General features: G+C 33.9%; 1 protein-coding gene and 1 long non-coding RNA gene across 3 annotated transcripts; both read left to right on the forward strand.

Moving 5' to 3' along the window:
• Positions 1 to 1,131: 1,131 nt before the first annotated feature.
• LOC145315633 (uncharacterized) lies at positions 1,132 to 2,189 on the forward strand. Its single transcript, XR_013878095.1, has 2 exons — positions 1,132 to 1,230; positions 1,956 to 2,189. It is a non-coding gene; the product is annotated as an uncharacterized LOC145315633 (long non-coding RNA).
• Positions 2,190 to 8,055: 5,866 nt separating this feature from the next.
• Positions 8,056 to 18,212, forward strand: LOC145315634 (uncharacterized). 2 transcript variants are annotated; one of them, XM_080155619.1, is made up of 13 exons: positions 8,056 to 8,150; positions 8,624 to 8,725; positions 10,340 to 10,476; positions 11,353 to 11,420; positions 11,924 to 12,009; positions 12,205 to 12,277; positions 12,712 to 12,885; positions 13,121 to 13,265; positions 13,579 to 13,807; positions 14,909 to 15,031; positions 15,273 to 15,344; positions 16,310 to 16,914; positions 17,217 to 18,212. In XM_080155619.1, the coding sequence occupies exons 2-13, from the start codon at positions 8,631 to 8,633 to the stop codon at positions 17,495 to 17,497; spliced, it is 2,088 nt and encodes a 695-aa protein (XP_080011745.1). In that variant the 5' UTR covers positions 8,056 to 8,150; positions 8,624 to 8,630; the 3' UTR covers positions 17,498 to 18,212. The 2 variants fall into 2 exon arrangements, with proteins under 2 accessions (XP_080011745.1, XP_080011747.1); XM_080155621.1 differs by having other exon boundaries at positions 12,715 to 12,885; positions 17,217 to 18,211.
• The last annotated feature ends 65 nt before the right edge of the window (positions 18,213 to 18,277 follow it).

The raw sequence follows: 18,277 nt of genomic DNA on the forward strand, positions 1-18,277 counted from the left end.
AAAATATTTTAGAATTTTTATTGTATTTCATTGTGTTTTTTTTGGAATTGATCAACTCGCCGTTTCATATTCAGCTCACCCACCATTTTCAATAATAGACAAGTTTAATATAAATATATTTTGTAATAGTTTTCTATTAAATATTTTCATGTATTTCATACCTACACAATAGTTCTTGCATTTAGCTCAGTTTTTGATCATGTTTTTTTTCAATTAATAGTTTTTTTTTTGTAAAAAAGTTTTTTGGAAGGGTCTCTTTAGCACTGAACCTACCCCCTTACTTTTTTGTAATAGGGGGGAGGTTAGTCTTTTCCCCTATGCATAACACCTGCGGGGGGGGGGGGGGTGGCCTAATCTTCCGGGGCCTAATTTGGGTATATGCCCTACATCAAATATAACTTAACCTACATTTAGTAAACAATCAAACTAAAGCCTATACCCGACTCCTTATGTTCAATTTATTTAAAAATAAAGGGGTTCGAGTTCAGTGCTAAAGAGGCAATTTGATGGAAATTACACAAATAGTTTGATAAATTTTAATATAGATCTGATAATTTACGATGTTCAGTAGCAGATATTCAACGGTTTAAATATTTAAAAATGGATTTTTTCGACACTTGAAAATATTGTACAAAATACCTAATAATTTACATTATTTTCAGTAATCCCAATAATGTTTATGTAAATAAATAGATATTTAATTTTAGTATAGATGACATAGGGAAAGTAGAATTGACAATAAATCATTCCTCCCCACAAAATTTGAAGTACGGTTAAGAGGAAGATAATTTTTCTTTTACCAAAAGTTTGAAGCCATGATAATGAAAGACAAAATTTGTTTTTGCTACGTGTCTAAAGACCTCTAACTTTATTTGAGTGAAGGGGGCATTGTTTCTAAGCACGATTTCTCTTGGGATCGTGTAGAGCCCTTTCAAAAATAGTAATGACTCACCCTGGACTTCAAATAAACTTCATTTTAAATGTGAACCATGTTAGTTAGCGAGATCTATGGCTACAGACAAACAAGTACAACAAATAGGCAGACAGACATCCTGTTACTGTAACTTTTATATGAGGATAATAATTTGGGAGAAGAATCCTTTCTTGTCCATTTTTACATCTCTATATTTGAAAGCAATATAATTATATATTATCATTATTTTATACCATAACTTTTTATCATTTACAACATAATATTATTTCATAATAACACTTTTTGGATCTAGTTCAGTAGTGCATAAAATGTTTCTCTTAACTATTATCTCCAGAAATCTTTAAGGCTACTAGCTGCAAAACGGCTGAACGTACAGTACATGTGTTGCCCTCACTCCGTGGAAAGCGTAATATTAAGGCCTACAGATAATCTGGAATAGCCAAGAACCAATGGTGCATAGGAAAAAACTGTCAAAATAAGTTCTTTTCGCGCGTTTATGTTCTCTGTGAGATAAATCTGCATAATAGAGTAATTCTAGATTACTTGTAGGCCTTCTATTCTCGGTAAATATTTTTTGCGAACATAATCTATACGTTCCACCGTTTGGCCGTTAGTAGCCTTTAAAGTTCATAGATTTATGGAGATAATCGTTACCAGGAACCAGGGTTTCGGATCCGCATTGATTTTATGCGGATCCGGATCCTCAAAATTTGGTCAGTGCAGATCCGGATCCGGATCTTTGTCAATAAAAATAAAATCACCAAATTTTTCAAAAAAATTTTATTCTTTAATTCGAAGTCAAAAATACTTTTAATTTTAAGTCTGAACCTAAACCTTAAAGATTGGCTCTCATCAAGAGAATGTCTGAGATTTTATATAAATTTAGGTAGATTTTTCTATTTTTTCCGCATTTTTTGGAGTCTAAGGATCCGGATCCTTGGACTCAAAAATATGCGGATCCTTGCGGATCCGGATCCGGATCCAGATCCGGATCCGAAACCCTGCCAGGAACATTTCACAGTGGTCTGCACTAGATCCAGACATTTTCTTCATAATCATAAATATGACATATAACCAGTTTTAATCTTATAATTGAACTAATTGTATCTTCCATTTTAAACCAAATATGAAAAGATTTTGGTCATGAATTTTCTATGATTTGAATTCATACAGAAGAATATTACATATTGTATATTGATGTTCGTATTTTTGTATTATTATGATAACATCCCTCGATTTGTAAGTGGGCCCCATATCCCATCACTCCTCACAAAAAAATATATATGTATAAATCATAGCCCACCCGTCCCGTCATATGACCAAATCTTTCATTTACTAAAATTCTATTAAGACAAACCTTTTTTAATGGATCTTGCCTAATTTTTATTTGATAATAATTTAAAAAATATATTTTCTTTATAGTATCTATAGGAGTGTAATTGATTTTTTTAGTATGGCTTTGAAACCTTTAATATCCGCTGGATATGAACTGGTTCTCGGCCATACTGAAAAATCATGTTTAGCATCGTATTACAACATAGTATTTTCCACGAATTTTAAAATAGAATCATAAAAATAAAAACCAGATTTGATAAATTTTCATTTTAATATCCGCGGAAAGCTGTCTATAATACGATGTATTGGTATTAACTTTTAAGTAATTTTAGTCTTTATTGATTTAGTTATTTTTACGATATTTAATTATTATTTCGTTAATTAATTAAATTATTATGGTCTTATTTCTGTATACACAGTTATTAATTTTTATCATGAAATTTGTAATATTATTATTATACCTATATTTTATTAGTAAAATTTTGTTTTAACAGTTTTTGTATTCGTAATGTCGAAATGAAATAAAACATAAACGGAATTTATGATTTTAGGTATTTTCTTTTTATTTTGGATATTTAACATTATATTTTCAGATAAAAAATGGCTTCTAATTTTAATGAAAATTTCAGCTTTATCCTGTAATATTCTTGTGAAACTTGACGTATAGACGAGTGATATTAGAAGATAGTTAATTATGATAATCGATATATTATTATTTGGATGTTGCACAAGATTTTAATGTACTCTGTTAACGCAACTGGCTTAAATAAAGAATTTCCACCTCTGACCTCTACCCGATCCCCTCCATTCTACTGGATGAACAAACTGACTATTAAATGAGGTTCTTGTTAGCAAGCTAAATTGTCGACAAATTTTCCCCTGTTAATATATACACGTATACATCTGTTTGTTCTACCCTCTGCGTATATATTACTGAAGCCATACTTAATTTATACTTTCATTACTATTCATGTGAAACACGTAAAACATCAAACGGTGCAATTTTCCTTTAGAATAAAGAGATAAGTGTCCAATCTTTTCCACTAATAATTCTATTCTATTGGGGAAGGAGTAATTTTGCTTCTCATCATTGGGAGTTACAGTTAAAGTCTGTTGTCTTAGGATTCCTAGGAACATCTAATATATACAAACATTAGCCCGTCCCGGATTTGAAAAGTTTTGTAAAAAAATTTTGCCCCCAGCCAAAATATTGTTGATTTATGCAAATGACCAATGCAAAATACTTCTTCTGTAATGCAAAAATTGCGACAGTACAAGCACTTTTGAGGCCCCCCTTATGGAGGTCAAAAATTCATTGCATCAGAACTATGGCTTCATAGTGCTCCTAGGAAAGGCCTTGAATAGTAGAATCAGGAACTTTTGTCCATTTCAAAATATCTCGTTCCTAGCTTTAGAAATGACGAAAAAATCACCATTTTTCATAATTTATGGAGAATTGTCAAATTTGTAGAAGTTTTTGATGTTTTTTGTGATTTTCTCAGGCTAGGAAAGAGATATTTTGAAACAGACAAAAGTTCCTGATTCTACTCCTCAAGGCCTTTCCTGGGAGCACCATGAAGTCATAGTTTTGATGCAATGAATTTTTGACCTCCATAAGAGGGGGGCTTCAAAATTTCAAAGTGCTTGTACCATCGCAATTTTTTCATTACAGAAAAAATATCTTGCATTGTTCATTGTTTTTGCATAAATCAACGATGTTTTGGTTGGGGACTAAAATTTTAACACAATTGTTCAAATCCGGGGCAGGCTAATGTAGAGTTGAAACTCGTATGCTATTTTGACAATTTTGACTTTAGAAGATTACTTGCTACACCTTCATATATTATATTCGGGGCTGCCCCCATTTTTTTTGGTTAATTTCAGGTTTATATCGACACACTAGAATTGAAATTTTGTAAAAATTTTTAAAATTGGTATGGTACAAAAGCCTTAAAAAAGCACTAAAAACAGTTTTTTTTCACATTTGAAAAACTGCAGTGCTTGTACCTTCGTAATTTTTGCATTACAGAAGAAATATTTTCATGGGTCATTTTTTGGCATAAATCAACCATATTTTGGCAGGGGGCAAAAATTTTAACAAAATTTTTCAAATCCGGGACAGGCTAACAAACATATATACAGCTTATTGCAAACTCCCAATTTAACTTTCACGTTTACAAAATTTTTCTCCTAATTTCTATCCTACTACCGTATAAGTGGTAAGGTTATTGTGTATTGTTTCTTAAGATCTCTTAAACTGCTAAACAAATTAAGTTCTCCATTTTAGGAAGCTGTACAAAAGGTCCTGGGATGTAATTTTTTCCAACTTGTCTTGGAAAGGGTTTAGGCTATTTTCCTGCCAATTCCAATAAAAAAAAACCTGGATGGTAGCGCCGAAACCGCTAAAGTGTTAGAAAATATATATTTAAAAATGAGAATATGAATCTCAAATTTTACTTTGCCGATTATTATTATTCATGGAAAAGCGCCAAAAATCCTTACTTCACAACTGAAAATGTAACGCGGCAAAAGCGCAGAAATATGTTTTGAATTGGGTTGTCAAAAGTTTTCCTTATTTTTACGCATTTTAAGATAATTATTATAATTCATAACTAAATATTTAGAATTTATATGGTTTAGAAAATGAAATATTTTCAAAATAAATGTTTTAAAAAACTATGGAAAACTTTTTTTAAAATTCTTCTTTGAATGAAATATGACACCCTTGTTGCAAATGGCAGTTATGAGTTACTTGATATATTTGATTATTTTGTTAAAATCATTTAGTCAAGAATAAATATAGTTATTGATTGTATCGCATTATAGACAGCTTTCCGCTGATCTTAAAGTAAAATTTATAAGATAAAAACTGGCATACATCTAATGATTTTATTTTAAATATTCGTGGAAATTTTAGGTTAATACGATACGATTATTGCTTAAATATGAAAGTCAAAATCAAGTGCATAATTTTTGGAAGGGATGGACCATTGGATGATTAAAAACCTTTCCGTGTATGGCTTCGACGCAGATTAGAACAGATTCTCAGCGATTCTGAAAAATCATGTATAGCATCGTATTACAAACAATTTTCCACGGATTTTAAAATAAATCATAAAATGGGGGGGGGGGGGGGTTAATGCAACCGTATCGTAATCAATGCGCAAATGGCACTTAGAATCCGAATTTCATTATGAAACTTGGCATAAAACGGCTAAACGACTTAGCCGCCAGCTGTTACTTTTCCAACTTTTTACTCGATTTAGGGAAAATATACCTACCAAGGATTACTTTAAATTTCATCGCGAAATTCGGATTCTAAGTACCATTTGCGCATTGATAACGAGATTGCATCACCCCCCGCCCCTGGGCCCTCACCCCCATTATATTTGGTTTAATATTATAGTTTTAAATTCGCGGAAAGCTGTCTATAATACGACGCTTCAAATCATTATTATATTCAGGGTTATATTTGTAATATTTTGCCCTCCGTAGATAAAAAGATTTAGCTGGTTTTATCACAATTTGGTGGGTAGTGTCCAAACTTTTAAACTAATAATTTCAGTTTACAGAAGAATTGTCTTAACTGGCCAAGCATAATTGATTAATTTACTTCAGAAAGAAGAGAGAAACCTAAAATGGGCAAGAAACGAAAAAATGCTGAGTTACCTGAAAATTTTGATAACCCAGGCGGGTAGAGGACATTGTTTAATGCACTAGTCCCAAAAGTTTTACAATAACGTCTACTTTTTCGTTGGCTTAACAACTTGGGGAATTTTAGTGGTTGGTTCATTAAGTTGAGTATACACAGTGCACACGTTCAAACCACTCATTATAACTTACTACAGGGGTAATTTTGTATATAATCATGGGGATGTAAATCAATTTATCTGCCAATGTCCTATCACTTTAGATGCCTGGGATAACCTTAAATGCAAAAATGAAGAATTAGAGGCAGATAAATTGGCACTGAAGGCCAGAATTTTAGAATTGGAAACCACCAACAAAGATTTAGAGCAAGAAATCCAGCAGTTAAAAGAAAACTGTACATGTCCGAAGGACACTGCTGGAGACTTCAGAATTGTTCCTTTGTTGGCCATGAGAAAAATATTTGAATTCCTATCTTTTGATGATTTGAAGAAATTGAGATGTGTTTCTTCTTGGTTCTTCACAACTGTATTAGATGAATTCAAATCAGGGATCATGTTACTAATAGGCTTAGCGGATACCACTTGTAACTTAAACCTGACTAAGCAATATCGTTTCTACATTTTCTAAAGATATTAGATTTATGTATATCTAAATTATTGAGATTAATTCTTGAGCCAATTATTTATTATTAGTTAAAGTATTTTATTAGATTTGCATGCTAAAAATATTATTGAATTTTTACATATGATATTAAGTTGAACAAAATGTAAAATGCATCACATGTTACTAAAGTCTAAGCGCTTAGTCTATTAGTAACATGATCCCAAATCAGTGTTTGGAACCTACCATATGAAAATGTTCTCACTATTGTCAGACGCCTGCTCAGATACTGGAAAAAAGTGGATACTGCAAGTGCCTAAAGAAATTGATACAGTTAAAAGACCAGGAGTTGAGCTTGCCTTTAATTTGGAATTGGGTGAGGAATATGAAGACATGGGAACACCTGATGCAGATTTTGTTCAAGAAGTTCTCAAGTACAAGAATATTATTACTGGAATTAGAGTTGCATTGTGTCATGACAGTTGTGATTATCTTCTAAAAGAAGATTTTTATTTTAAGCACCTGAAAAAGATTGATATACTTTTGCTGGAGTGTAAAAGCGAAGATTGTCATATTGAACATAAACATTTTGTGAAGGAAGCCTGCATTAATTTTATTTCAAGATATGCCAATCAAATTGAACATTTTGAAATTTCTGATTTAAATGATTGGTTTGTTGATAGCAACGGTAATGATCTACCCCATATGCCAAATATAAAATCTCTATCTCTTCAGAGATCTGATGCTTCATTTCTAATAAAACCGGTTAATTTTGAAAATGTAACAAAGCTAGAGTTGAAATCATTCTTTAACGAGTATGGTATTAAAAATTTGAATATCAGGAACCTCTCAGTTTTGAGTTTAGATGGTGTTAATGAAGAACCGTTTGTAATGTTATTGAAAAATAACTCAAGTACACTTACAGAGTTGTTTATTGATTTTGGTATTGATGATGAATATGATTATGAAATTGACTTCAAGGATATAAAATTTTCCAAACTAAAGCAACTATACATCGGAGAAATGTGTGAAACTGATGCTTTAATACTAATTGAAAACTCAAAGAATACTTTGGAAGAAATTCATCTATGTGGTCGTCCTTTTGGACATAATACTCTTGAATCTTTCAGTGACCTTCAGCTCCCTTGCTTGAAGAAAGTTCATCTGAGTTTTCTTGCTCGCTTTTTGTCGCATTACTTTAAATTTTTTTTAATTAATGCTTGTAATGACGATACTATTATTCTCATGCACAATAAAGAAATCAACAAATCTCTGCTACAACTTTATCTATTGAATCATTGAATGTCATTTAATATAATGACTTTTCTTATGTTATTTCCCATAAAAAGAAATCAACTTTATGTGAGATGCTTAAACCATGTGTAATATTTGCTTTCTTTGTAATTTCATGCGAATTCTTGTGGAGTAGATTATTTTCTAAAATACTTTTCCTATTTTACCTACATATATCTTTTTATACCTAGGTATGCAATATGTTTATTTTAAAATCCTCCATGTTGTGTGATATTTTTATAATTTTTTTTACAGAAGGAAAATGAAGGGGAAAATTAATTGCTGATGAAAAAGAGATTTTTCAATTCTGATACCAAACTAGCTAGCTATTAAGAAAGTAAGTATCCTATAATATAAAGTAGTAAGGTGTTTCTTGTCTGTAGCGAAGGATCTCCCTAACCACTGATACGGTTCTCGATCCTTTACAGTGTAGCTTCTAATATATAGGTCCTTGGATGGTTTTTAGCTATTAGGGTAAAACTACAACCCCCCCCCCCCTATTTTTTTACTTACTTAATATTCTAAAAACTAAAATAAAAAAAAGTTGGAAGGAGTCGAATTCAAACCATAATATTCACGCAAATTTATTCTTATCCGACCTTACTAGGAGCGATATTAGGTTTCCCTTAGATTAAAAATAACGCGTTCATCATTAATGATTTACAGAATAAATATGTTTATCATCTAAAGTAGTATGTGTACATCAATGTATCGTCCATTGTCTTATCTCTTACTTACATTTATGCACCAAACCGGTTTTTTAAACTCTTTAGTGGCCGTGGGAGATGAAAATTATATTTTTTTATTGAGGTTTAAAATGGAGATATCAGATTGTATATGGGATGAGGGGTTCCCTTTGACAGTTGAAGAACTTGGAGACTTGGAGGAGAGTCTGTCTACAAGTATTGACAGGTAAATATAGGAGAGTTGGTTCATTAGAGTTAGGATTTTGTATGGGATCAGGATGAGGGGTTCCCTCTAACAGTGGAAGAACTTGGAGACTTGGAGGAGAGTCTGTCTACCAGTATTGACAGGTAACCATAGGAGGGGTGAGTTCTTAGAGTTAAGATTTTGTATGGGTTCAGGAGGAGGGGTTCTCTCTGACTGTTTAAGAACTTTGAGACTTGGAGGAGAGTCTGTCTACCAGTATTGGCAGGTATATATCACAGGGATGGGTTAATAGAAGTTAGATTTTATATGGGTTCAGGATGAGGGGTTCTCTCTGACTGTTGAAGAACTTGGAGACTTGGAGGAGAGTCTCTCTACAAGTATTGACAGGTATATATCACAGGGATGGGTAAACAGAAGTTAGATTTTATATGGGTTCAGGATGAGGGGTTCCCTCTAACAGTGGAAGAACTTGGAGACTTGGAGGAGAGTCTCTCTACAAGTATTGACAGGTAAATATAGTAGGGATGGGTTAATAGAAGTTAGATTTTATATGGGTCCAGGATGAGGGGTTCCCTCTGACAGTTGAGGAACTTGGAGACTTGGAGGAGAGTCTCTCAACCAGTATTGACAGGTAAATATCACAGGGATGGGTTAATAGAAGTTAGATTTTATATGGGTTCAGGATAAGGGGTTCTCTCTGACAGTTGAAGAACTTGGAGACTTGGAGGAGAGTCTCTCAACCAGTATTGACAGGTATATATCACAGGGATGGGTTAATAGAAGTTAGATTTTATATGGGTTCAGGATAAGGGGTTCTCTCTGACAGTTGAAGAACTTGGAGACTTGGAGGAGAGTCTCTCAACCAGTATTGACAGGTAAATATCGCAGGGATAGGTTAATAGAAGTTAGATTTTATATGGGTTCAGGATGAGGGGTTCCCTCTAACAGTGGAAGAACTTGGAGACTTGGAGGAGAGTCTGTCTACAAGTATTGACAGGTAACCATAAAAGGGATGGGTCATTATATGGGATCAGGATGAGGGGTTCTCTCTGACTATTGAAGAACTTGGAGACTTGGAGGAGAGTCTGTCTACAAGTATTGACAGGTAAACATAGGAGGGATGGGTCATTAGATCTGATCAGGATGAGGGGTTCTCTCTGACAGTGGAAGTACTTGGAGACCTGGAGGAGAGTCTGCCTACAAGTATTGACAGGTAAAATTGCACTGGTACCCAAAGTTCTCAGATGGACCCTATATAATTTCTAGTTTACTTGAGGGTGCACAACAATTTATTGTCTTATTATATGCCTTAAGAACAGGCGACCGGTTGAAGACACTTTAAAGATACCGGTTCTCGTCATTTAGAAAAATCATGTATGGCATCGTATTAAAGACAATTTCTACGAATATTAAAAATGAATAAAAAACTTAATTTAAGTTTTGGTAGCCCGTTTCTTTGGTCCCTCGGGGATAACAAACCTGGTTTTATTTTTATAATTTTTCATTTTAATTTCCGCGGAAAACTGTCTATGATTCGATGCGATTTATAACTATTACCTTTCTGCCATAAAAAAGGTAACTTTTAAATTTCTTGAAACCTGATGTTAAATAGAATTGTCATTTAATTTGTTTTAGCCCCGAGTTGGTGCCGTTTCAGTTTGCGGGTGGTCCGCTGTTGGACGAAGCGGATAATGCGGACATGACGCCGCAGTGCATGCCCGTCATAGATCCAAACTTTGTCAGAGAGAACTTCATCGAGGGATGTGTGCTAGGTAAATTCACTTTTTGAGACCGATTAATTTCCGTAGGATTAGAACTGGTTATCATCCATACTTAAAAATTATGTATAGCATCGTAGTACAGACAGTTTTCCACGATAAATAAAATGAAAATCATGAGATTGAAACCAGTTTGTTAGTCCGGGACTTCAAACCCCCGGGGATTTCAAAATTGGTTTTAATCTTATGGTCTTTCATTTTAATATCCGCGGAAAGCTGTCTGTGAATATTAACTATTTTGATTTTTACTTTACTCCTAGTGAGTAGAACTCATCAGAAAGGCGTATGGAATTCATATAATCAAATCTTAAGTATCGGTTTACTTTTAGTAGAGGGTGTCCCATAGAGTAGTGGTTAGCGCACTACGCTGTGGTTGGGAAAATCCGAGTTCAAGTCCCCTCATAGATATTGCACTTGGATGACAAATGCTGTTGCAATTTGTCAGAATATAATCATACAACCTTCCCTGAGATGCCCTTAGGTTGTAAGGAGGGAGATTTGTAGGAAGTTAGGATCCTACCTATCAAGCAACTGTAATCGTGCTTTCCCTCGTCCATGCTCCTCATTCATATGAGAGTGCCATTAATTAGGGTGGCTTAATATGGAACACCTGCCAAAACTCTAGGCCAGGGTGATGTAATAATTGAGTAGCTTCCACGAGAATTGCGGGTCAGCTTGTAATGTAACATAGAATACACTCAGCTGTGCGCGAAGCTTACCAATCTATGATTGGCCAAAGGATTCTCACCTTCAATCTCCTCGTGCATCTGAATCCTAACTTCAGAGAATCAAGGCTACATACATACATACATACATACATACCTAAAAGTAGGTGGATCAGCTGCTCTTATTTTATTACTTTTGTCTTAGACGGCGTGAGCGATGTTATCAGTGCTAGCGGAGGCGACGATATTCTTACAGATTATCTAATAGGACAGGTACTCACTTTTAGTTTATCTTTAAGAATTTAATTGATATTTTTATGAGGTTAAATCATGTTCGTGACGTCCAACTCATGGACAATAGGTACGTAGTAAATTCCTGTATTTTTGTTAAAATATTGTGTGAAATAAAAATCATGTGACATTCAGTAAATAAATTGCTTAGCTTTAGCGATTTTCTTTGAGTATCTTGATGCTTTACCTCAAAGTACCCCTCGAGCATTAACCCCCGTTAACTTATGAAATAATTTGTATTTTTTCCCCAATATAGTAGGCCAATATAACATAACCTGCCTTAAAGTAAGCTGTTGGTTTCTTTGCTCGAGTAGGCAATTTAAGGGTAATCGTCAGTATATCTGATGCAAGCGTGTTTTTTTTTACAGTGTACCGGCGTAAATTGCATTTCTATAGAATTCTTAAATTTTTCACAATTGGACGGACACACCAGAAGAACATAGTTACAGAGTAGCTGCGCTCTAAAACCTGTTAATACTTTTCAGGAAAGCTGTGATATATTCCGATGTCTTCATATTCTTGTTTGTGGATATTGTCAAGCTGTCTATCATACTGTAGAAGAATTTAAGAGGTAGTTATTCTCAAAATGTCTATGATAAAAAGGGAATTAGATGTTAAAAACCAGGGAGGGAGGGAACATTGGAGTGCCAATAACACTGGTACTGGACGAACTGACCAATAAATGAGTTTTATGTTAGAAACCTAAATTAACGACAATTTTTTCCCTGTTGTAATATCCACGTATATCATATTTCCATTATTTTAGTCACATCAGTACATGCAGCTACAGCTACAGCCGACAGTCAAATAACAGCAAGATTACACCTGAATTAAGCACCAGGAATGTATATTTTCAAACAATGTTGTAAGATTTGTTGCATTTAATTATATTAATAAGAGAAAATGCCTTAACTTGGCCCAAAACAGGCGCAACTCATTACCATGCACATTCAGGACTTCTAAGACACAGGTCTTGCAATAAAGGGGTAGGTTGTCTGAAATACGTATGACTATTATAACCATGCTGCACAGCATTAAGGAAGGTATGGTTCAGAGATACACAGGGGTGTATATTCTACAAATTTGACCCTGCTAAAGGAGAGGGGGGGGGGGGGGGATAAAATGAATAAAATATACCTAGAGTTCATTTTTCCATAAAAATGAATCTTCTTCAGAAAATACACCCCTGGAGATACACTAAAAGTAAGATCCAGTCCTCAAGGCTATCCGTGGCTAACAAGTATTATCGTCATTTGAATTTACATTTACTGCAAGTAGTATAAATAGCGGGAGTAGCAACGGTCTGGCTCTGGTGTTGTGGACCAGTGCCGTGCTGCGCAGGGTCAGGCACACCAACTTCACACAGGTTATCTCACCTGACCTCCAGCTAGATCTCTGCTCCAGGATCCAGGCAAAGTGGGGCAGCCTGGATACACAAACTAAACAGGTGCGGATTTTTATATTTTATTCATCCTCAGATCAGAACCGATATTTTATTACTTGGATGTTGCGTCTTATTTTCATGCACTGCCGAAATAACCATAACCCCCATCTATCCCCTTTACCCTAACTCCTCCCCTCCAATTAGATAAATGAACTGAGCAATAGATGAGGACCATTGTAGTAACCTAAATTGACGGCAAAATTTTCCCTGTCATAATATCCACATATTATATATCCAGGTATGGAAAAAGGCAGCTGATGCACTGCAGGAGCTGGCCAAGGTTGGCGACCTTGTCTTTCCAGAACAACAACAACAGAGACAGCAGGAGGACTCGAACCACCAACACGTCCAACAGCCACATCATCTTCAAATCAACCAGTTTCAGGAATAAATAGACAAAGATTTTGTGAAACAACACAATAAAAGTGGATATATTATTACTTGGATGTTGCTCCAGAATATCATGTACACTATTAAAATGAAACTTGTAGCTGTCTAAAATAATGAACTCCCCATTTACCCCTTTTTTTACCCAGACCCTCCCCACCACTCCTACTGAATGAACGAAATGACCAATAAATGATCTTCATGTTAACAACTTAAATTGACAAAAAAATTCCCCTGTCGTAAAATCCATGTCCTACTTTATATCTTTTAATTTCTTGATTTTAACATTATAAATCTTTGTCTATTATTAGTCCGAGTTCCAAGACAGTCTAGCCTCTGGGTGTGAATATATTGATGAAATAGAACTTCCATGTGTCACCAGCAATTACGACCAGACTCATGACAATGCACGTCTGCAGAATGGCTACGGCCCTACAAATAATTATCAAAGAAGTGATACTAATATATCCAGTGCAATTTTAAGCAACCATAATATGCAAGAAAATAGAAATAATTCAAGAAAAAGAAAATTTTCTATTAGGAATATTATTTTTTATTCTTTAGCGGCTTCGCCTCTACTCGCCTTTTTAAAAGCGAAGCTTTTCTATAATTAGGGACGGTCCGTCCGTCCGTCCGTACCGGATAGCTTTTTTCGTTAATTTAGGCATATTAGAATTGTCCTATCGATTTCAAATTTTGCATGGTGATTCCTTTAATAGTTAGGTACGATTTAGAAAGCGTAGCAACTCTATAATCATTACCAAAATTTCCGTACGTCCATTTTAAACATTTTACTTTTTTAACAACAAATTTTTATGTGATCTAATCATCCGATTTATCTGATTTTTGGTATACTGATTCTTGGGACAACAAAGTATAATGTTATAAGCGAAGCAACTCTACAATCAAGTATTAAATATGTAAGGAAGTCCATAAACATTATCCTGTATAAAGCAGTTTTTCAACAAATTTACTTACAATTTTGCTTCGACTCTTATACATTAATATTCTGATTATTCAGTTCTGACACCATATAAGTGTTCATGTCCGTTTGTCCTACCGCTTCGCTTTTATGGATGTTGTCATCCTTGTTTTTCTAAAAAAGCCGGGATAATACAATGGACGAGAAATGGATGTATACTCCAATAACTATCAACAAAATTATCTATTGTTGGAAAAGTTTGGACACTAAAGATATTTACAACCTAATGAAGATTCAATTCAAGTCCTTAAAGTTTCTAAGCCAATCAATGAAATATTGTATTTTTAAAACTTTGAGTACCACTCCTTGCCTGCTAAATGTAATGTAAGCTTATTGTTGCTACTCTACTTATGGAATTGATCAGGGATATAAAGGGATAAGACAATGGTCGATAAATTTATGTACATCCCCAACGATTGTAGAAAATTTACCCCTTCTGAAGATTACATTTAGTGGTTGAAACGCTTGGTCACTCAACTTAAAGAACCAACCAAAATTCAATAAAAGTCCCCAAAGTTGTTGAGTCAACGAATAAGGAAACGTTATTATAAAACTATGAAGACTTGTGTTACATGTAATAAACAGCCTAATGTCCCCTACCTTCCTTAGATCTGATTAAACTTGTTTTAAGAATAAATGATAACAAACACTGTATAATAGTGATACAATATCATTACATCAAGAACAAGACACAAATAAGAAGCGCAGCTCCTCAGAAAACCAACAAAATACCAAAGATAAATGTGATAAACCTAAAACCATTAACCAAATACGTGATAGGTGATTTTTATTTTTAATTGAAATAAAAGTAACAGGATGTATGTCTGTCTGTACCTCAAGATCTCGCTGAACCGATATGGTTCTCATTTGCAGTGAAAATTCTCATAAGTCCAGTTAAGTTAAACTTGCAGCTGGCTAAAATAACGGCTCCCCCCCCCCCCTCCATCCACTCTTTTTACCCCATCCTCACCCCTCCTACTGAATGAACGAACTGACCTATTAGTCCATTGTTATTTTCTAGAAATGGACGATGGTACAATCCAGAGAAGGTTTCCCAGGCAGACAATGCTGTCAAAATCAACTGTGATCCTTGCAGGAATGTGCATAATTTTGTTTTAGAACCAGTCACGTGTGTTTAAGATTATCTGAGATAATCATTATAGGACAAAGATGAAGTAATCTTCCTCTAAAGTATACATTGATTGATTGATTGATTGATGAGCCATATTTTCTTGGTGTTTGGACCTAACTCGTCATGGAGTAGGTTGAGACACTTTTGTATAGGCATAAGGGCCTGATCAAGCTCCACGTTTAAACATTACTTGACCCGCTATCTCATGAGAGCCCTTCATTACCTCGCCGAGTATGGCAGGCATCCTAAATTAGATTACTGTAGGTAATGAATGACACTTTTTCCTCAAATACAGGGGTGTATATTCTGCACAAGATTTTTTTTCCCCTGCTACAAAATTTTTTATATTTCCCCCCCCCCCCTAGTTTTTTCTCCCGGCCAAGTAGGGGGGAAAATGGAAAAATATTTAAAGAACTCTATATTTTATTTATTTTATCCCTCCTACCACAATTATTTTTAGTTTTTTTCACCAAGAAGGAGGGGGGAAATGTAAAAAATGTTTTCGGTTTTCTTAATTTTTATATTTTTTTTCCTCATATTTTTTATTAGCCCCCCCCCCCCCCCTGAGCAGGGGATCCCATGTAGAATATACACCCCTGCTCAAATATCATAAATATCTTGGCTATTGAAGATATCTTACTTTTCACACAGACTCACTAATAACATCTTTATCATATACATAAAAGAAAAAAATTACAAATGAAAATTTGTATTGTATTAGTGTTGGAAAGAGAACAACGTTTTCCATTAAGGATTTCTCAGCCATATCGAAAATTCATGTATAGCATCGTATTACAGATACTTTCTCACAAATATGAAAATAAAGATCATCAAATTAATACCTATTTTGTTAGCCTGGACCTTCGAACCCATAGGGTTTAATGATGCCTAGGTACCTACTTGAATAAAATTATGTACAATAATGTCAGGTTTAGCACAACTAACCCATGGAAATTTACAAGACACACCCTCACAAAAAGACACCTTGAAATAGTTAATAAGGTTAACATAGAATCCGTAACAGGCGATGTTTTAAATATATCAGCTGATCATACAAATAAAACATCTGATCAAACGTACAAAACAGCTGATCATACAAACAAAACAGCTGATAATACAAGCAAATTAGCTGGTCCTGTGGGTCAATCAGCTAATCAAATGTACAAAACAGCTGGTCATATGGATCAATCAGCTGATCAAATGTCCAAAACAGGTGATCAAATGTACAAATCAGCTGATGCTACAAACAAAACAGCTGTTAATGCCAACAAATCAGCTTATCATACAAACAAAACAGCTGATCTAACGAACAAATCAGCTGATAATTTTAAAGATGCAAGAGAACATGAAATTAGTGAAACAAATGATGAGATTGCTGTTAATGGCTTTGCACTTACAAAAGATACTCAAGAAAATAATCTTGATGATAGCACTGAAAAGAAACAAGAACAAGCTGTAACAAAAACTCAATCGCACTGTGATAATGAAAATAAAAGGTGTAATGATTTAAAAGATGAAAATTTTAAAACAGGTAAAACAATGTACATAAACAATATACATGTACATTTTTATTAGCGAAGCTACTCTATAATTTGACAAATCTGTATGTCCGCCTGAAACGTTTTTGGGTATTTTCTCGGCTCTTATAAAAGATGGTTGAAACTTTTTGTCAACATTTCCTTTAATATGGAGAATGCTTAAGTTAAACGTCCATTAAAAGTTGGGTGGTCGGACTACTTTTAGGCAGGCTTTTTGCTACTTTTATATTCTTAAAAAATTATATTTAAATTTTGAAATAAACACTATACAATATACATACTTACATATTTTCAGTCGCAACTCAGCAAGCCAGTAATATTGTAAGAGAAGAGAAAAACAATAATTCAAACAATATTATGACGGCCAATGAAACACCTAAAGAAATTGATAATGATAATCTTAACACAACATACAACTCAAATAAGAGTGAGGTTAATCTGAAGCGTAAAAGCAAAGTTGATTCAACATCGCTTGGTTCTGTTCCATCTAGCCAGCGAATATCCTCTAAGCGGTCAAGTGCGCTGGCAGCTGGCAAACGGCTGCAGGATTGGACTACTATCCTGGGGAAAAGATGACCTTAAATCAATGTAGAATTGTTCTTTTGTTTGTATGTTAAGATCTCGCTAACCACTGACCGATTGGGTTCTATGTGCTAGCGGAGCTTTACATTAGTCCCGGGATGATTTTAGGCCGCTAAGTCTATCTATTTATTTTTTAAAGGATTTTAATTTGTCTTTTTATAATTAGTGCCTTATTTTGAACTTTTATGCAATAGATTGATTACTTAACTTATTTTTGTGTTGTTTATGATTTGTTGATACCTTTACATATTAAAGTATTGATTTTATTTCTAATATGAATCCAAATCTCTTTCATTTCCGTTGAATTTAAACCATTTCTTAGCCTCACTGAGAATAAAATATTTTTTTTATGGTAGGTATTAGGTATAGACAATTTTCCAGGAAAATGAAAATAAGTATTCATCCTGAATCGTCGGGCCCAAATCTTTTTTTCTTTACTTTTGATTTTTATATCATATACCTACCTACAAACTCATCAATATTTTTAATGCTTTGTGATCAATATTAGATTTTTAATATGGAATATTTTGGTTCTATGATTATTACTAATATTAGAACATTTTTATTACGCGATTTTGTTGATTTTTCTTTATTTATAGAATTTTATTTTGTGTGATGTTCATTGATTTGTGTGCTTTCATAATTTTAGAGCTTTAAATAAATTCTAGTCGCCTGCTAAATATTTTGTAAATCATAATGGATATATTATTACTTGGATGTTGCTCCATATTTTCATTTACCTTAATAAATTTCTGCTTGCAGCTGGCTTTAATA

Source organism: Acartia tonsa, chromosome 4, assembly GCF_053477335.1.
Source record: "Acartia tonsa isolate MP-2025a chromosome 4, ASM5347733v1, whole genome shotgun sequence".
Classification (NCBI taxonomy): Eukaryota; Metazoa; Arthropoda; class Copepoda; order Calanoida; family Acartiidae; genus Acartia; species Acartia tonsa.